This window comes from Apteryx mantelli, chromosome 1 (assembly GCF_036417845.1).
Source record: "Apteryx mantelli isolate bAptMan1 chromosome 1, bAptMan1.hap1, whole genome shotgun sequence".
Taxonomy (NCBI): domain Eukaryota; kingdom Metazoa; phylum Chordata; class Aves; order Apterygiformes; family Apterygidae; genus Apteryx; species Apteryx mantelli.
The window spans coordinates 182,276,401-182,297,652 of NC_089978.1; the positions used below are offsets into that span (position 1 = coordinate 182,276,401).

The window sequence follows — 21,252 nt, forward strand, 5'->3', positions numbered from 1 at the left end:
CTTTACTGCAAAGAACATGGACTAAGGAAGGCATGTAGCAGTCTGGGTAGCGCTGAGTTATGTTTTATTTCTTTTCTTTTAGAAGTATAATTTTCTCTCAGATATCTCTTTTATGAATTCTGAACCTGAAAGATCCTGGCACAGTTCTGCCACATTACTGGCCACAAAGGCATCTTATCTTCTCCACACCAGCCTAATCCAGGTAGAATTTAGATGGGAAAAATTTGTAAGTGAGTGAAGAATACATACAGAAATTGAAAGTAAGACTCAGAGCCAACAAATATAAAATATGTGTGCGTGTGAGAGAGAGAGAAAGCAGAGTATTTGTTTTACAGGCTATTTATCATTTACAGCTAAACATCCCATATGAAAGGCAGAAACATCCTTAACATATCTAGCTGCTACCCCATTCTCAGTGCAGAATTATAAGGTTGGAAGATACCTGTAAGGCTCTTCGGGTCTGTTAAGTACAAAGCCAGACCAGTTATATGTATGTCATTTTTTGTTTGTCTAGCCTGCCCTCAAACACCTTTAAGATTACTGTTTCCATCTGAAGGGATAGCTTCATGCCCTCACTCAAACCATTGATACCCGAATTTGTGACCTATTCCGTGTTGGGGATCTAGAAGTGACATTTCCAAAGAACATACGCAACTCTTTTCCCTGATTTTTTCTTTTCCGTAGCTACCAAGAACTTTGATAACAGGGTCACCTCAGCAGATACTGTGTGACCTAAAGACAGATTTATAAACCTAGGCTGCCAGGTCTAGATACTGAAGGGCTTAGGCACTTAGGACCTGTCTGTAACTCATGGAGGGAGCTGGGTGCCTGAGAACGTAGTCCACACCAGTCTGCATTGAGGGGGATGCCTAAGGCATTATCACTTTCTGAGGAGCATGGTGGCAAGTGCTGAACATCTCAGGGACTGAAACTTCGGATCATAAGGGCATGGTGATGTCCAGTCAGTCTGGCAAGGCTGAACTTTTTTTCTGATACAGTTCAAATACATCAGTACTTCCTAACAAAATACCAGGTGCTTTTATTGACTTGATCAGCAATTGAAACCCATCTCCCGTATTTGCTGGTATGTGGTAGATCTAGCCTTGATATCCAGCTATGCCTGTGGCAAGTAAAGCTGGTAAGTATTTTGTGGTGCTGTTGGAAACCTCTCAATCTTTGCTATGTACTGAGTAATTAAATATTAACTGAGCCAGAGAAAACATGACAGCATGACTCTAGCCTTTTAGTTTACATTTAATACCTGCTGATGTCAGGGACCTAATGCTGACCTGGGAATGCCCTAGCACCTGATGCTATACATCTGTCTTCCACTCCCTGCTTGGTGAGGTTACTATTTAATTATTCCACGAAAAACAGAAAAGCCTTAGTAGTCAGGACTAATAGATCCCTATCCCAGTGTGGCCTACAGCCTGAGTAGAGTAGGAAGGTTAAGCACATAAATTCAGGACCCCTCAAGCAGAGGACAGGACTGAGTGGAAGCCTTAATGAACTGAGGTTTGAACCTTGGTGCCTTACGGGTGGGAGGGACTAGGACACACAAGCCTGCTGTGGAAGAAGCCATCAGGCTTTGCGTTTCTGTTGTTAACACCAGAATTTGGCCCGTAGTGTTTGAAGCTTTGGCCTTAGCTTTGACAAATTGATTGACAAATTCCAAGTGAACTTAATCAACCCCAGGAAACAGCTGGGAAGCTAACTGCAAACACTGCAAGATTCATTCTCAAGATTCATATGGGAGATTTTCCGTACCCTATGAAGGGTTCCCCATTTCTGCTATCAGTAACAAACAGTGAAAAAGTGAGTGGTTTACGTGGAGAAGAGTAAAAATTATCTTTAAAACGAATGCTTTCCCTTGTCACAGATACCTCATGTTGTTGTAATTGATCCAGGTACTCCTACAATAGCTATGCTGTGAGCCAGTGTCCAGTAATTTCTTGCCGGAGATTCCCTACTTCAAAATTACTCTCTTAATCTCTGTATTTCAGTTCCCCAGAAAGTTTCTGAGCTGAATGCCAGTGGTGGTGGCTGGCTGAGGTCTCTGCGAGTGAACTGGCTGCCCCCTGCGGGAGACTGGGAGAGGTATCGCCTGCTCCTGTGGAACCACTCCGCGGTGGTGCTCAACACCACCATAGAGAAGGACACGCAGGAGTACCTCATCCAGGACGTGGGCCTCATCCCGGGGAGGCAGTACAACGTGGAGCTCATTGTGGAGAGTGGCGATCTGCAGAGCAGTACTCACTGCGCAGGGAGAACAGGTCAGCACACTCGTCTGGGAAACATGAAACTACAGACTGTTCAAAAGGCTCTGTGGTTAATCAGAAAGAAATAGTACTTAGATATCTACAAATGAATTTCACTATTAATGCACTGAAAAAGACCTCCCTTGTAAGCAATAGAAATAAGTATTTTTAGCAGTTCTGTGAAAACTTTCAGCAGTTATTTTCATGGTAAATGTATTGTTAGTGAAAGCTTGGGGATTTATATCACCATTCTGTCATAACAAGGCGCAACACTGGCTTTGCAACATTTCACTGCTACGTGTTGTAGCTGGTTGCAGGTACACTTTATAGGTACACTCTAAAGAGAGCGGTATCAAGCTTCCTGTATTGTTCATCAGTATGTACAGTGGCAAACTGGTTTTTCTGCCAGCCTTGATAACTAAATAGTATCACCAGTGTTAACCGAAGTTGACTGAGGTGTGTCAGTGTGGCTCTTCCATAAAATCCCAGTTCTAGCTCCTGTGCTCCAGAAAGAAAATGTGATGACTCTGTTCAAGTCAGCCTTTCCAAAGAAAATCCATATGCACTACAGTGACATTAGTGGAATTCTTGGGAGTATGTTAGAGTAAGTCAAATCCATATCTGGTTGCTTCAAACTAAAAAAATAATTGCAATATGGCTGTTAATGGTTCTGCTCTATGAATGCAAAATGAGTGCAATTCAGAAAACAAGAAGACTTGGAGGAGATTATCAAGCAAAGCCTGAGCCTTATCTCACAGGAGAATGTGAGATAAGATAGGGGGGCCCTGCGTTATTCTCATCCTTCCTGTTGCCTTCCTTTCTTGCTATGCCCTTACCTTTCACTCCCTGAGGGTTTTCATTTGGTTGATTTTGCGCAGTAGACCAGTAGAAGCTACAGAACTGAAGCATCCTCGAACATTTCTAGCCAGCATTATCAGAGCAAGCAAGGTTCTGATCTCAGTTACTCAGATATAAATCAAGAATAACTTTATTTAATTTCATGGTGTTACTTTTTGTTGACACAACTAAGAGATTAGGACATGGTCCATAAATAATTTGCACCAGTGACTGTTTCATAACTATGTTTGACCCCGCAGTTAGGTACGTAATGTACATGTTATGAAGCATAGGTATTAGGGCCTATTCTGATTTGATATTCTCCTATGTAAGACCACAGTCTTGGAAAGTGAGTTGTATTTTGGTGATACGAATTTAGAGTAAGAGACAAAAAGACTGCCGTTAGTGACAAATGTCTTGTATCCTCCTCTGTACACGTGTGTGTGTGTGCACATGCACGCACAGAGCAATTCACTGATGCAAGGTCAAACCCTTTCCTTTATACCACTGTAAATTTGGAGTAACCCTCAACTTCAATGAGTTATAAACCAGAGCAAAATCAGAATGTCATTCCAACCCTATAATTTATGTGCTTTTTTGTCACAGCTAAATTGGCCTAGATATATCTTCTGGTATGAATGTTTTATATACCCATGTAGCACTCACAGTTCAAAAGGAGGCTCACTGACTTCACTGAATTTCCGTTCATCCAAAAATGTATACCCTGGCATAAGTTTAATCTAAATATTACAGCCATAAAGCATTGCTGAAGTCTACAGCCACAGCCTTTTATTGAAAGAATAGCACAAATAATACTATATTTGTAAGATTTGCTTCCTAGACAACGGTAAAGAGTCTCCTTGTGATTAAAAATATTCTGTTGCTGTCACTCTCATAGCTTAATTCCTTATAGCAGCTTGAGTTACAACATGTATATTGACTGCAAATTTCTGTTCTCATTGTGATATCTGTGCACTTCTGCAGCTCCAGAGCCTGTTCTCCAGCTCCGTGTCAAGCATGCTAATGAATCCTCACTTAGTATCATGTGGATGACCCCTGTTGCAGAATGGGACAGCTACGTCGTTTCACTGGGAGACAGGGACCTTACTGTCATTAAAAAAGGGCTTGCAAAAGAAGCTAAGGAATTCACTTTCACAGACTTGGTACCTGGAAGAAAATATACAGCTACAGTTACTACCATTAGTGGGATTTTAAGCAACTGGACTTCAGTGGAAGGAAGAACAGGTGCCATACTGTCAATCTATTTTAATCTTTGCTTCTTTTAACTAACAACAGCTTAATTTGCTTCATAGTGAGCTAAATGAACTCAGTGTCCAAGTATCAAAAGCCTTGAATTTACATTTATTTCCTCAGCAAAATAAGTTGTTTCTGAGTCTCTCACTTATAACTCTCTCTGATGTCTTGCAGTGTTTATTTAAAGGTTTGGGGAAATGGGTATGTAATTCCTGGCAAAACTGTTTTCTGGCAAAACTGTTTTCTGAAATATGATGTCACATCTGATCAATTTACATTAGCACAAGATTCCATATAAGAAGAACAATTTTCACTGCATATCTTAGGGAAGGTCACTTCCTTGATTCAAAGCATGCATCATCTGGAAAAAAAAAAGGAACAGGAAAATGTTGCTTTAGGGGGAACATTCCAAGGTTGACAGACACAAAACACATGTGACCTTGAAAACATATTTTGAATCGTTCTGTTCTTCTGAGTCCAAAATCTGTGTCTGTTTCTCAGGATGAGGACTGTGACACAAGGAAAGTCTCCTTCCCACCCCCTGCAGGGTACTAATGTTGTGCACGTGTGCAAGTTTTAAGCCATATGTGTTCCTTTGCTCTGCTTATGCATTCTTCTATTCAAGCAGTCCCAAAATGTAGCTCTGGTCTGGCACAACACAGGAAGAAACAAGCTGCTAGTGCATGAATCTAATCATGCTTCTGGCTTGATAGTGTCCCTTACTAAAGTGTTTTAACTCCTTCCAAGGCCTAAAAAGTTGACTTAAACTTTCATTTCTCTGCTATGTGATTAGATAGTTGGGATTTCGCTTCCTTCTGCCTTACACCCTTTCAGAAGGCCTATTCTGGCCTAAAGATTCCTGTGTCCCACTTCACTAATACAAATCAATGCTTGAAAGCAGATCAGTAGGGATAACACATCAGCATTATGTTTGAAGTGTTGAAGAACGAACATCTATGAATTTGGAGCATAGGTCATAATAAGCATCCCAGACATCTGAGTCTTCTTCTCAGTACGAAAACCTACTGTGTTTGTAAAATATTGTTGTAAATGTGACAGAAATAGGTCTTACATGCATCCCAAATTTGTCAGCTTCCAGTGAAGCCAAAGATATCACCAGAAGAGCCTTTTGCACAGAGATCATGTTATGAAAATATTATAAAACAGCTGGAATATTTGGTTCAAGTTTACATTAATCTTTTTTCATCTATGTGCCTAATTTTGCAGCTTGTGTTAATGATCTCTAATTCTGTAGTATGTTTACAGAACGGTTGATATAAAACAGGAGATGACGTTTGCAACCACATTTTCCAAAGTTAAAGGGCTTTTTATTTCAGATGTGCTTCATCATGTAGGCAAATATATACTTAGGAAGAAGTAACTGTCTTCCCTTGCTTTGACCAGATATTGTCAAGTTAAAAAGAAAAAGACAGAAGAACTTTGGGTAAAAGTTGTGCTAAATATTCTATTCCTTTTTTCTTCTTTTTGATCTGGCTAAGTTCACCATCTCGTACTTTGTTAAACAATGATAGCATTTATCTATTATTTCATCTTTTGATGCTAGAAAAGTTAGTATCCTCAAGATCTTCTAATATAAAAATAAAAGGTTAAACCAAAGACATCCATCTCAGGTACCACAAAAATGAAAGCACCTGAAGCCTCTCTGAGGTATAGATGACTATGTGGTATTCAGGGAGCTGATTTGCAGTTTAATAGGAATGAGAACTGGGGAATAGGAGAGAAAAAGGAGGATGAAAGAGACAGTCTGTATACAAAGTAGTCATCACAAAAACAAGTGATTTCCTAAGTTGTTTGCTTTTGTTTAATGGCACTTATAAAATTCAGTCTCTTTCAGTTTTCCAATCTTGAATCATTTTGGTCTGATCAAGAAAAGCTATGCTGAAGCCCAAAAGACCTTTCTGTGCCGTAGATAGTTTCCCATAGACCACATCCCATCAGACAGGAAGCAGTCCACAGTTAGATTATTTTTAGTCCTGTTGAGTCTGGCTGTAAATTGGAATGTTCTTTTGATGCACTTCCTCAGTGTGACTAAACTCGAGTTATTTGGGGGATTTTGTTTTGTTTTATTTTGTTTCTCCTCAGTAACAGTATGACATTTTGCATTGCAGTGCCAGCCCAAGTGACTGGTCTGATCGTGGCAAGTCAGGGATCAACCAATAGCTTATTTACCAACTGGACAAGAGCACTGGGAGATGTAGACGCATACCAAGTACTACTGATTCATGACAATGTGGTCATTAAAAATGAGACAGTTCCCAGTGAAACCAACAGATACCATTTCCACCCCCTGAAACCTGGAGGACTCTATTCAGTTGTTGTTACCACTGTCAGCGGGGGGATATCTTCCAGGCAAACAGTTGCAGAGGGGAGGACAGGTAAGCAAGAAATGCTCCACCATGTCTTTTGTAAACTCCTAAAAACTGAATTTATTAAAGAGAATTGTCTTGCAGCTAAGCCACTGGGCTGAGTTTCAGCCATACACCTCCTGTGCGTGACCTCAGACACGTAATGGGTCCAGATTTGTGTTATGTAACATTAGGGAGCGAACTGCTCATCTACAGCAGAAACCTAACAGCTGTGTAGCCAAGGCAAAAATATACACTGAGAATGACATACAGCTGAAGTGGGTGGATCACTCCTTGGAAGGGCTTTTCTTATTCCATTGATTAGATGGGAGTGTAGGGTAATTACTCTTCAGTTAGGTGTGCAGATTGGTTGCCTAAAGATGGTGGGGTGAATTTGGGTCTCAGTCTCTCATGACTCATTCTTTTGCTCCTATTGAATGTTAAACAGTGCTCATAAGGAAAAATTACTCTTTATGAAGCCCTCATATCCTGGATAGCATAGTGTTTACTATTGCATCAAATTCTGAAAGTTTCATGAGCCATAAAATGTAATACCAGTCTTCTGGATACTGAGATATAGGGAAAAATTGACAAACAGTGCAAATTTACCTTTTATGTGAATTTGGCAAAAGCCAGGTGTTCTGCAATTTGCTCCAACATTCTCCTTGGAAACAACTATTTTCAGGTTAAAAGAAAAATGAAAACCAATTGGGGAGCACTAAAAGGCTTAAAATACATAGAAATATTTTGTAAAATCTTCAAATGTTATTGACTCTGACAGTTGATGGCCAGCTCCTCTACTGAGGTAAGTCAGTTTAGTGCATCTGAGTCCAGTGAAAATGTGGCAGTTGATTATAATTATGGTCTGACAGTGTTATACCCGTGATAGTCTTGTACCTGAGACTAATGGCAGTTCTGGCAATGTGGAGCCAGCAAGCTCACCTTGCTGGCTTGAAAAACAAATTGCATTCACGTTTTGGCCACTAGGCGTCAGAGGACTCATTGTAAATGAAACACATTCTAGTGTGGGCCTCAGCTCCATACAAGCACCAGCGATTATTACTATTAGTGATGAATGGCAATTTGAGAGGACAGCTCATCTTCTGGGATTTTAGAAGTGCTGGGATTGTGCCACCAAAGACAACAACTTCCCTCACTGTATTCAGAAAAGCAGATGACTGTTGCTCCGTGGGAGTCAGTGCAGCGCTTCCTAGTCTACAGAGTGGAGGCCTGTTTATTTTGCAGGGTTGCATTCCAGGCATACGCACAACCATAGGAATTGGCCAGTTAAAGCTCTTCTGGTTTTTCTTCTTTGTTGCACAGTTCCTTCCAGCGTGACTGGAGTAACGGTAAATAACTCAGGTCGCAGTGACTACCTCAGTGTTTCTTGGCTGCCAGCTTCTGGAGATGTAGACAGTTATTTGGTAACACTCTCTCACGATGACCAGATTATTCAGACTCTCACCATTTCCAAATCCTTCAGTGAATGCTCCTTCAGCAGCCTTACTCCTGGGACACTTTACAATGTGATGATAACCACGAAGAGTGGGAAGTATGAGAATTATTCCTTCAGCCAGGAACGAACAGGTAAAGAGAGCTTCTGAGTGAATCAGGTAACCAAAAGACCGTTGGCCAGCTGTTACCAACAAGCTGTGAATATCTGGTCAAAACTGGGATGGGGGACTGGAGGTTGGAGGGTCAAATCATAAAACTACAGCCTTGCAGACTTATTCTTATGCCCCTACTGCTGCTTTATGTCATACTAAATGACCTTAGCATGAATAAAAGTCAGGTGTCCTGACCTTTCTCCGTTGAAGCTGGTGGCAAAATCTCAGGAGCAAGGCCTCACAAAGCCAAAGTGTCACAGTGTCGTAAAGAAGAGTACTGGGACTAAAGACAATAAGTCTATTGCCATGCCCAAAGAAAATAGCTTGCGTACATCAGCAAAGCTTTTGAGCCTAAAATTAACAAGAGTGGAAGCATTTTTTGTTTTGTGAATGAGAAAAACCTAACAGAAGTGTGTCAATCCTGAGTGAATAGAAAGCATATGTCAATTTTGACTCAGATGCATTTTCCTGCTCTTAGCCCCTCTGGCCCCTCACATGTATCCTGCAGAACATCCCCCCCAAAAGTTATTCAGACACTGAAAGAACAGAATAGGAACTAGCTACTGAAAGTACTAGTAAGCTGCCATATAAATGAATAACACCCATGTCTTCTGCTTTTGGTCATGCTGGGTTCAAGGACACCATAACAGGAATAGAGAAATTTCAGAGAAGGGTGGCGGTAATGATGAAAAGCTTTTAGAAAGTTCCTCCAGGATTGAAATTATACTTGGTAAACCAGCAGAATAACAGAAACATGATAATGGGCTTTAAAATGACAAAGAATATCAAGAGCGTGCAATTCTAAACTCCTTCTCATGTAAGAGAAAATCCAGGGGACAGTCATTGAAACAAGGAGCAGCAGCAAATTCAGGACTAGCGTGAGCCTGTGAAACGTACTGCCCTAACCAGAACTGACAAAGTTGTTCCAGCAGACACAAAATTGGAAAGGCAAACCACTGTCATGTTTATGACATAAACCAGCCTCTAATGGAAACTGTGAAGTTACTATTTTAGAGGGTAGGCTATTGATTAAGTCTGTGTTGTGGGCTTTTTGAAACTTCCTCAGAAATATCTGGTAATGACCACAAATATAATCCACTACAGCAATTCCTGTTACTTCAGGAAGTTACTGCTTTCTGAACCTTTAATTGTGTTTTTTCTTTCAGTCCCTTCAAGCGTTCAGGGACTTACTGTCAGCAATTCCGCAAGAAGTGACTACTTAAAGGTGTCCTGGTTACATGCCTCTGGTGATTTTGATAATTATGAAGTGATCATCAAGAATAACAATGACTTCATGCAAACAGAAAGCGTCCCTAAGGATGAAAATGAATGTGTATTCACTAATCTGGTGCCAGGGAGGCAGTATAGTGTCACTGTCAGCACAAGGAGTGGGAAATATGAAACTAGTGCAAGGGTCTATGGCAGAACAAGTAAGTAAAGACCCCAGAAACATCCTGAGGCACTCCAGGTGGAGAGCATTTTTTTCTGTTTACCATAACCAGGCTCAAAAATCCTGTATTATTTCAACATTGAATGCTGAGAGTGTGACTATTTAAATGGCTGTCATTCTAAAGATGGAAAGCAGTATTTAATTTGTGACTGATATTTAAGTTAATGACAAGTAGAAAGTGAAAAGGGAGACCTGTGTTACGAACTTAGAACGCTAAGTGTTAAGACTTGGAAAACTGAAAACCAGAGTTGTACAGATTTCCACATCAGCCTATTATTTGTGCTTGAGCTAGGCCAGAATGTGCAAGACAGTTTTTTCCGATCATGGAAGCATATAGGGAGGAGACAGACTAGACCTCACTCTACCCAACAAACTCACTTTGCTCTGAAAACTGGAGTTGTTGGAGAGCATAGGGCAGGGGCGGTAAGATGGCTGTGTGTGAGCCAGCAGGGATCTGCATGCAATCTGCCTGTCTTGACCTAGCACTACATTCAAGCTAATGAGCCATGCTAAGAAACTGAGTTTATTAACGCAGATGCAGCGCTGGGCAAAAACAGCTGACCTGCATCTGGCAGGAGCGGGGACCTGCGCAGTGTGGTGCTGCATAACACAGGCTGCTTGTCCCGGGGCTCTGCTAGCTCAGGCCTCTTTGCACCGCATTTGCCGTACAGATAGACCCTACTCTGTTTTTGTTGGCTTTGCATACTCCCTGCAGGCTCCATTATTATTTGTTTATTATTTTTATGCTGATAGTTTGTGAACTCCCTGTCCTGGAATAGGGCCTTCCAGTGTTAAGTATGGTATGAACAACAGAAAAGCCACCTTTACAATTAAGTTCAATCTATTGCTTTTCCTGAGGAACTGAACGCAAAGTTTTAGCTCAGGAACGTAGTCTCAGAGCTGTTATTTTTTTGCTATGATCTGTATAATGGGAATAAGTACTGAGAAGTTTCCTGTCTTTCCTCTTACTTCTTCAGTGCCAGAATCAGTAAAGGAACTGACTCTTAGTAACAGGAGCACAGAGGATTTGCAGGTAACTTGGTTAAAGGCTGAAGGGGATGTTGATAAATATGAGATTCAGCTCCTCTTCAATGATATGAAGATCTTCCCACCCATTTTCCTTGGAAATACCATTGAGGAGTATTGGTTCACAGCTCTGACTCCAGGACGTCTATACAAAATTCTTGTCTTGACAATCAGTGGAGATGCACAGCGTGCTACTTTCATAGAAGGCCTAACAGGTAAGAAATAACATGGTATTTAAAACATCCATTGAAGCTTTTCTAGAGGAAAGAATGGGAGCAGAAAATCAGGGCTAAATTGTGTTCTTATTTGAGCTTCTGTAACGCTGGCACAAAAACAGCAGATCTCATTGAAAACCATACTAGTACTTCAGCTAACTTGATCTTTTCTTAATAAACAAATGTCGCAGTCACCAATATTTGATTGTTGGCAGATAATCTGATTTGTTCCATAGAAAGGGTATTGAGATGTCAATGTTCAGGTTTCTGTTATTGCCATGCATGCCAGTTGTTTACTTAGTATCTCTGGCTAAATCACTTAAGTTATTTTATACCTCTGTTTGCCCACTTGAAATGAATGGGCTAGATTGTAAGTGCAAATTGGCTAACTAACTGTACAGAAAAACTTGGATTTTCTGAGCTGTTTCTAAAACATCATTTGAGGAAGAGGGAGGTTATCCAGATAAAGGAACATAAAAACTTTTTTCTTTAACTTACTTTTTCTTTACTGTTCCGGTAAAAACATGGAATTGCTTTTCTAAAATGGCACAATCCCACACAAATGTCTGCAGCTTTATTATGTTTACCCATACGAGCGAAATTACTTATACTTGCAAATGCTCTTCATCCTTTGAATCATTTGCTTTAGCCATAAAAAAAAAAGTAGGAATTAAAAAGTTTGAATCAAACAGGAAATTTGTGAGCAGGTGCCTTTGTGTTCCTTTTCCTTCTAGTTCCAAGTGCAGTCAGAAACATTCACGTTTCACACAGTGGCATGACAAACAGCCTGAAAGTGAGCTGGACTCCTGGAGGTGGAGATGTTGATTCCTACACAGTGACTCTATTTCAGCAAAACCATCAGCTTGATTCCCAGAGTGTCTCCAAACACGTCTCTGAGCTCATGTTTCACAAGTTGGAAGCTGGGGAGCAGTACCGGGTGGTGGTGCAATCTAACAGCGGCACCTTGCACAACAGCTTAGCAGCTTTTGGGAGAACAAGTATGTTTCTTTTGAGACAAGGAGCAAGTTGCATTATGACTTCCCAGAAGCTGAGTCTTATTAAATAAGTTACACACTGCCTGTTTATGTAACATAGCGTTGGGTGCGGGGAGACCCAGACTTATGAGAAGATGTGTTTCTATCACAAAAACATGAGTCCTCACTCTTGCAAACACTTAGGTGTGGCTCATTGATAACAGTGAGACTTGTCACGTGAGTAGCTTTACCTTGGTAAATGTGTGCAGGATTCAGTTCCCCTGACCAAAGTGTGCCTTTGTGGGATTAATGCAATCCAGGCCTGCCCAGCCATGGCCTCTATCCATCCAACACACAGATCTACAGGGGTCCATGCAGTCAAATATTGCATGCTAGCAGAGCCCATTGCATATTCAAAGCTTGTTAGACAATGCATAGCCCCAATATACTGTGTATCGACACACATACACACTGGCATGGCTTGTTTTCGGTCCTTCCCCTCTCGTTTGTACTTGGCATGTGTTTGCTGTGGGCTTGGCTTTCTAGCTAACATTGCCTGTTATGTGCTACTTACTTGTATTTTGCACCAATTTGTAACTTCTTTGGTTTTCAGTTCTTTTCATATGCCTTTTTTAATATATTTGTCAATTCATCCCACTTTCTATCTCCCTCTTTTCATGGTAATTTAAATTTAATATCTCTTGCCTCTCCATTTCTGGTTCTGATGTCCATGATACTCTGTAACTTCATCTGACTGTATTTTATGTCTAGGAGTTATTTGCATGTACAAACACATGCACAGACATCCCTATTCCCACAAGTGAACATGCAAATTTATATTCTCTGTTAATTACTGTACTCACAATTGTGTACTGAGTGGTCCATATTTCATCTGGTAATGTCCTGTCTTTAATTGTTGCTTCCAGTTCCTGCCTCTGTCCAGGAATTATTTGCTGATCATACTTACAGCAGTCATTCCTTGTTAGTAACATGGCAGAAAGCTCCTGGAGTAGCTGAAAGATATGACATTCTGCTCTTGAATGAGCAAGGAATCCTCCTGAGCAACAAATCGGAGCCAGCTACTGCCAAACAGCACAAATTTGAAGATTTATTAGCTGGCAAGAAGTATAAAATACAAGTTTTGACAGTCAGTGGCGGGCTCTTCAGTAAACGAGCAGAAACTGTTGGCCGAACAGGTAATTAGAACATCTCAGTTTATTTATATTTCCCTCAGTCAGATATCATTAAATACATGAATCATCTGTATATCTTGATACTGGAAAGCTTCCAGTAAGAGCAGACTCCAGATATTTATGCATCCTTTTTCCTGATATATGCTTGATATTTGAAACTGAAAATACTTGGCACAATAATGTGGTCATAGTTTATAATAAAGATATTAAACCAAAGTGCTGAGTGCTTCCCTCAGTCTGTCCATTATGGAACCACCTGAATTCTTTATTGTTCTCAGGCTTTTAATTTACACAGTCTAAAGGCTCTTAGCCCAAGATTTGACATGAATATACATGTCTAAACTTTGATCCAAGTCTTGCGGTCTTTATTCAAGCCAAACTTCTTGCAGAAGTTAATGGAGAGTTCTGTGTGAGCACAGACTGCAGAACCGGGCCTACTGGGAAATACAAACATGTTGGAGAGACTCAGTGGCACCTCATAAATGCTTTCCCCTTGCTTCTGAAAGTTGCCGTTGCCATTACTTAGCTGTTTGTGGCTTAATAGAAATGTATTCCTTTAATGAGTTGTTGCTTTAGTAAAGATTCAGCTTAGTGGCTAGACACCTTGATATTTACTCTTGTATTTATCCTTCTTTCCAGTTCCAGCAGCTGTCACAAATCTGAAGGTCACAGAGAGCACCACTGGCCGACTGTCCTTCAGCTGGACCTCATCGCAGGGCGAGCTTGATTCATACGACATCTTCCTATACAACCCAGACAAATCCCTTCATGACAGGATTTCAGGCGAACAGCACCTGCAGCAATGTTCGTTCCAGAACCTGCGGCAAGGCAGGATGTATAGAATGGTGATTGTCACCCACAGTGGAGACCTCACTAATGAGTCGTCTGTCTTTGGAAGAACAGGCAAGAATGTCTAAGAAAATCATTTGTCTCCAATGTGGTGCTCATGAGAGATACCAGTGAGCTAGTCTGAGTGTGATGCTCATGCTAGATTAGAACATCTGTTAGAAGTATCAAAATTGGCTCTTATATGTGAAAAGCATTAGATGAAGGAGAAGGTAAATCCTAAATGATGTGGTTACAAGGGGAAAAATGAAGCAGAGAAGTTTATTAATTATCTGTGTTTTACCAAAGTTCTCAGGTACTTGGATCAAGAGAAGGGCATCCCAATGTACACTGCATAAGCCTTAAAGGAAAATGTCTCTCATCCTAAAAACAATGTTGGTCTATGAGCATGTGAGGCAAAAAGGCAAAGCCAGTAGGATTAATGGGGTAGTGAAATAAAACTTGTTTCCTGTGGTGAGCTCTGGCTGCAGCTCCATGTTTGTTCAGCCGTGTGTGGGAAGCAGAGTTCCCTAAGCACCTCTGACACTCTGTGCAACCTTTCTTTATCCTCTGAGGCCACTGTATAGTAACCTACCACGTACCGCTGTCTCTGGACGGTGGTGCACTTTGTTCATTATCTCAGGACTGGATGTTTCCAGGCACTCAGTGGGAAAAAGCTGCTTAACATTTACAAAACTATCCATTATCAACATTTCAACTTCTTTTTTGGGACAATGGCAGTTCAAATTAAGAAACAAAACTACTGAAATGTACTTTCTGATGGCTTTTTGGCCAGCTGTGGTGTCTGTCTGGATTATTACATGGCTGCCATTATGAGGTAAACATAAGGTTTGCTTGACCTCATTGCTCCTCCTCACCCTAAGAATGTTCTACATAAACTAATATCTGTCTCCTTTTTTTCAGTACCAGCCCCAGTTGTTGGTCTCAAGGCATCCAACAGAAACACAACAGACAGTCTGTGGTTCACCTGGGATCCAGCAGCAGGAGATGTCGACTTCTACGAGCTGAATCTTTATAACCCAAATGGGACACAGAAAGAAACATGGCGTAGGAAAGAACTGAAAGAATGGCATTTCCAGGACCTTGTTCCTGGCAGAAAGTACACCCTGGTTGTGGTGACTCACAGTGGTGACCTGACCAATACAGCAAATGCTGAAGGAAGAACAGGTAAAAGACACGAAAGCTTTGAGTTTGTAGTTTAGTCCCATCCGGCAGAATTCATATCAGTTCACAGCTATGCAACAGACTTATTCTGTATTATAAGAGTTACTAAAGGCATAGAAGATAAAGAATATCCCACTGAAGGTATTAAACCAATGGGGTCTAATTTTGTTCAGCACTGTTTTGCTTATGAAGGCTCAGGTATAAGTAATGGCTGTGGAAATTGTCACACTTCAGCTAAGCTATAGTAACTGATTATGTACATGGGATAATGTAAACCACTTTGCAGTGCATGAAAATGATAATAGTTGTTTCATCTCATTTGTCTTGTGTAAAAATTTCATAAGAATCTTTCTGCTCTTTTTTTTTTCCTTTATGTGTAGCACCCAGCCCTCCTAACACTGTATCATTTACTGATGTTGCAAACACTTCTTTATCAATCACTTGGTGGGGTCCCCCAAACTGGACAGACTATGATGATTTTGAGTTGCAGTGGCTCCCGAAAGATCCCCTCACGGTATTCAATCCCTACAGCAGCAGCAAATCAAAAGTACGCATCATGAATGGCATGCGACCAGGAAGACTCTATGAGTTCAGTGTCAGAACTGTCAGTGGTGACAACTGGAAGACATACAGTCAGTCACTGTCTGCAAGTGTGAGAACAAGTAAGTTACGCTTTCCATTGCACCCTAACACTCCACTGGAGAAGATGCAAAGCTGCTAAATCTTACCAATTCCACTCACAGTCAGTAATTTCCATTAATAAATTCATGAATAACTGGCAATGAATTCAACTGGACACTAAAATGAGCCCTTGCTTTGTTCAAGATCCACTTTTTAAAGATTAAAAATTGACATAGATATCAAACTTCAGATCCACAGTGGGGCTGTTTGGCTGCAGTGTTTGAATCAATCATTTTCAGGGATAAAACAAGCCTGAAGTTCCAAAATTCTTTGATATTAGGGTCAGTAGGATATTGCAGTCATCAAAATGTTTTTGAACACTCAGAGAGGAAGGATGAATGCAACCACGCTGTACTAGATTTGAAACTGTGAAATCAGGGACTTTCATTGCTCTGTGTTTCTGACAGTCAGTGCTTGCAGATCCTCATCATCTCTAGCTGTTTCAGCCTCCGTAGTAGGCTGATGAAAAAGTGACCTGGAATTGTAAAAATAACTGAGCTTTGGAGAACTTTCATGCCAAATGGGATGGGCTTCAGCTCCAGACTGACACCAATGTTTAGTAAGCTGAATAGGTCTTCAGACTTCATTCAGCATATTAATTAAAATGAGAGCATAGCTACTTTTTTCACTTGTATTTAAACACTAAAATATAAGTGTCTGACATCTGAAGGTGAAATCCCATCCTTGTTTTATGTCACATGTTGTAAATGATGCTCCAATATTACATCGACAAAGAATACATCTGTGGTATGCTTTAGTGATACGGACACACCACATCCTACCCAGCAAATCGAATCAGTCATGAGATGACAGTGTGGCATCAGTATTGACTGATACTGTTAACCATATGTAACCTCCAAATAAGCTGTAACATAGTTCTGGAAATGCATTGCTTTCCAATGTTGCTGTTCTTGGTAAGACTTCAGGGAGTGGTTTTGTCAGCTTATTTTTACAATTAATTGCTGAAGCCTCAGAAACATGATGAGCTTGACATGACTATCTTGAATTTCAAAGGGCTAAAATGAGTTAGACTGCCTTGCCTAAAATCAGGCATCACACATTTGTAGGAGGTAGGAATTCTGGGTCCTGGCCTCTTGCTGTAATCAAATTGTTGCTGTAGAATCTAGGGATGATGCCTGAGCCATAGGATGAGCAAAGAGTATATGATGCCTGTCCCCTTTCCCACTGAGCTTCAACTTCTCAACATTTCTCTAGAACCAGACAAGATACAAAGTCTTCATTGTCGACCCCAGACCTCTACTGCCATTGCGTGTTCTTGGACTCCTCCTGATTCTGACTTTGATGGATATAGTGTTGAATGCAAAAAAATGGACACTCGTGAAGTGGAATTTTCCAAAAGGATAGAAAAAGACAAATCTCTGCTTAATATCATGACCCTTGTACCCCACAAGCGATACCTGGTGTCCATCAAGGTGCATTCTGCAGACATGACAAGTGAAGTAGTTGAGGACAGCACCATCACGATGATTGACCGTAAGTGGAACACAGAGTCACTGCAGTGGGAAGCAGTGAACAGCAATAAACAATCGCTTGTGTTGGGTAAACAAACAGCAAAAGAGGTTCTGAACTCTGCAATTGCCATTATGTGGCACCCGTGATGGAGTGGCCAAAATAGGGAGAACCTCTCCTTTGGCCTCTCTTGTAACAGACAATGCAGGATTTTAACTATATTGCCTCTCATTACATTGCAAAACCTGCTTATTTGGCTCATTCACTAAATATAATTTGAGAAACATAAAAAATTATCCTGTCATTCATGATGTTCAGCACCAAAGATGTCATCTTTATCACACACCTTTATTTGTCCTCGTTGTTGCTGCTTGGCTCCCTTTCCCTCTCTGCTTCCCATCACACTGAGTAGCCATCTTCAGCACAAGGAAGAGCACAAATTCCTCAGTAAGGATTTTGGATTGTGGCACAGGGTCCTCTTTGGGCCCTCTGTCCTCTCCTTCAAGATGCTACCTGACCAAATCACCTGTAGGAAATATTGCTGGGAGAGGATCATGGCTTTTCAAAGCACGTGCTTTGAAACTGCTTCTGCAGTTGGGCTGCTGCTTTGCTTCTTCCACTTGTGCAGAGTGGAGAGTGGCGACAGCATGCGCCAATACCACTGTGTTGCGAGGCATCAGCTCCTCCCCAGTTGACTGCCTGTAACTGCTGGCCCTAGAGCAGCTCCACCTTGTGCAGCACCTCTGGATTCGGTGGCATAGCACAGTGCAGGGGCCTGAACAGCTCCAGGGCTGAATTCATAAAACACAAGATGGCCAGAAGGCCTATTCAGTGATGCCTCTCTGGCTGCCTATTAAAAACCACATATGCTAAATCATATAGATTATGTTTGGTTTGGGAGCTAGTGAGCTAAGCTACAGAGTTCAGACAGCAACCCACCTTCTCCCCTCTCCCACTAATTGCCTGTTAATTGCAACCATGTTGTCTCCTTCCTCTACCACAAAGGATGCTACAAATTCAGATTTAGTAAGGACTAACTACTCATGTCACAAAAGTGAGACCAAGTCCTATTTAAAGGTTAGCTGTTCCACATTTGTTCTTATTTGTTCTGACCACTGCTGCCTTACCAGGCTCTGGTTAACACTGGAAGCCCTACCCCAAAGGAACCCAGCTCTTCCCCCAAAATTGCAGCCTGGCTTTGTAGATCTAAGAGATTTAGCTACACATCATATAAACATGTGAATTACTGATTCTTTTTCAATCTGAAACTTTGAAGTTCAGCTCCCTGCTTACGTATTAGATATGTTTTCCATACATGCAATATAAATTTTTAATAGATAATAGATAATACAGATTTTTAAAAGATTCAGCAAGGTAGGTCCTTAAAATCCCCACCTTTATTGCATTGTTCCTCTGAAGGCTTGTCCCTGTATACTTTGCTTTCCAGTTTAGTTTTGCTGTGCCACTGTTTGAGGCATAGCTTTTCATCATACAAAGAACATTTCATATGGAAATTCTGTGGTCAGTCTGCAACATGGTACTCTGTAGTTGAACGCTGTGTCTGACTGAGTCAGTGCTGTTCTGGGAAGGGAAGCAGAAATCTAGATGTGTAAAATAAATAACTGGATGCAGTGAGTGTGCTAAGTGGCCTCCAAACACCTGGCTTGGACCTGTGAACAAATGTCATTTTTAGCAGCTACAATTTCTGATTTCATAGATTTAGCAAGACTTTAACACATTTCCATATGGGCTTCTCTAGGAATTCCTACTGAGGAGCTGCCACTGTTATTATGGTTAACTCACTGCTGGCTTGTTTCATCCTTTGGCAGTTTCCCTGTGGGAGGTGAAGACTCTTTCTTGATTATAAAGAGAACAAAGCTGAGCTGTATTAAGCACTGCATTTTCTTCACTAGTTCTGTCTCACAGTAAATACATATATAATGCTGTTGGGTTTTTTTTTTTTTTATTTCCTCAGGTCCCCCTCAGCCACCTCCAGACATCCGAGTGAACAAAAAAGATGTGCTGATTACCAAATCCTCCATTAACTTTACTTTTAACTGCAGCTGGTTTAGTGATACCAATGGAGCTGTGAAGTACTTTACTGTAGTTGTCAGAGAGGCTGATGGTAAGTTGCATGATTTAATAGCACTCTTTCCATAGCCTGTATGAGTTACACAGGGAGGTACACCGCATCAGTACACTGCAAAGAAACTTCTCATCTAGTGGCTAGGTTTCATCAGAGGTTTTGGATCTATACCTGCCCCACAACCTGGGGACTCATGCACTCAGTCTTCTGCTCAGAGGGTCGGTCAAAGCTGCAGAGCTCAGCCAGAAGCAGTAGTTGCATTCTGTGCTCTGGGATACATACGTTCACATGTATGTTTGGGAAGCTTCCACAGCAGGAGACTCAAGTTGGTTTAGATGTTGGGTAGTAACATATTTGAGTCTGTCTTCCTTGCTTTTAGAGCACTCCATTAAGCCACACTGAGAAGGCAGAGGTAGCATGATCCAGGTGTTGTTTGCTTACTGAAGACAAAGACTTTGTGCGCAGCACTGTAAGACGGAGCAGAAATTGTTCTCATAGCATACATGTGACCCTCCCTTTCTGCATTTGACCTATATGTGACAAAGCAGATGAATGTCTCAACAATTAATATGCTGTTTTTAGTAGTGGTTTTATTTCCTGACATGCCAGGACATATTTTTTGACCCCTGAGCAAGATTCTTAATCTCTCTGTCCATCAGCCCCTAGCTAAAAAAGTAGAGATAATATTTCCACTGCCTACACTGTCTGTCATGTCTGTGCAGACTATAATGCTCTTTGAGTCAGGGAGTGCTCAGTGCCATGCTTTTGCCTACCTGAATCTTTTTCATGAGTTTCCTTTCAGGGGGCTCCTGTCATTTCCTATTGCAGTTTTCCTCTGCACACACTAGACTTGTTAGTTTGGGGTTTTTTTACTTGCTTTATGAAATAGCAGGTGGTAGGAGCCAGGATTCTGGACCACAGAGATTTCCAGCAACAACACAGGGAAAGATGCCATAGCATTAAACTCAGCTGGTACATACCTATTCCAGCATTGTATCTGGAAAAGTCACAGCCAGCTACTGGCTCTACCCAGACAAGGCTGCATCAAAACAAAACTATCTCTAGACAGACAGATGGTTATGCAGTATGTTTTTTTTAAAATGGGAGATACTGTGCCTGTGTTCAAAACTAAAATTTATTTCAAGGAATCCTGCCACAAGTCAACAAGGTGTAGAGCGTTGATAATTTAGAGCAATACCCAGCCCTGTTCTTAAAGCATCATTCTCAGTGAAGCAAATGTTTGAGTTTATGGAGACCCATTACACAAAGAGACAGTTTTATGCAGCGTTATCATTTTGCACAGGAGATGCAATAGCTGCATATTAGAAGCTTTTTGAATGCAAGGGTAAGTTCATCTTGAGATATAGGATTTCCTGTGTGTAGGAAGTTCATGTTTGCTGTAGGAAACACCTGTACCCATTTTCTTCTTTGGTCCAACATCGTTAGGTTGTGAAACTAATCTGGTCATTAAGAGTTGATAAAGCTGAGGTTAATGTTCATGTTTTGTGTCTTCCATACTACTCAAAGATCTTTACCAGAGGAAGGTAAGACACGTTATTTGCTACTTGGCAGATGGGAAAACTGAGGTTTATTGAGGAAATCTGTCTGAAGTTTCCCCCCAGAATAATAGCAAGGTTGGTACTAGAAGCCAGGTACTCTAACCACTGTAGCTTTGTACTCACAAGGTAGCCTGTACAGCCCTCCAAGGAATGCTAGAAAGTTGGATAATATTTAATATGTCTGTCAACACCTTGAACCTATAATACTGTATCACATAAATGGCTGTGCTATGTAAACCATCTCCTTTTCTCTGCATATGATGTAG

General features: G+C 41.1%; 1 protein-coding gene across 1 annotated transcript in view; it reads left to right on the forward strand.

The window, feature by feature from the left end:
* LOC106488156 (protein tyrosine phosphatase receptor type B) overlaps window positions 1-21,252 on the forward strand; it is a 51,448-nt gene that overhangs the window by 10,113 nt on the left and 20,083 nt on the right. Inside the window, exons 6-18 of the mRNA XM_067313362.1 lie at window positions 2,004-2,273; window positions 4,080-4,340; window positions 6,479-6,745; window positions 8,039-8,302; window positions 9,489-9,752; window positions 10,750-11,013; window positions 11,748-12,011; window positions 12,914-13,183; window positions 13,820-14,083; window positions 14,930-15,193; window positions 15,571-15,852; window positions 17,087-17,365; window positions 19,317-19,466. Coding sequence (XP_067169463.1) covers window positions 2,004-2,273; window positions 4,080-4,340; window positions 6,479-6,745; window positions 8,039-8,302; window positions 9,489-9,752; window positions 10,750-11,013; window positions 11,748-12,011; window positions 12,914-13,183; window positions 13,820-14,083; window positions 14,930-15,193; window positions 15,571-15,852; window positions 17,087-17,365; window positions 19,317-19,466 — 3,363 coding nt within the window. The remainder of the gene's footprint in view (window positions 1-2,003; window positions 2,274-4,079; window positions 4,341-6,478; window positions 6,746-8,038; window positions 8,303-9,488; window positions 9,753-10,749; window positions 11,014-11,747; window positions 12,012-12,913; window positions 13,184-13,819; window positions 14,084-14,929; window positions 15,194-15,570; window positions 15,853-17,086; window positions 17,366-19,316; window positions 19,467-21,252) is intronic.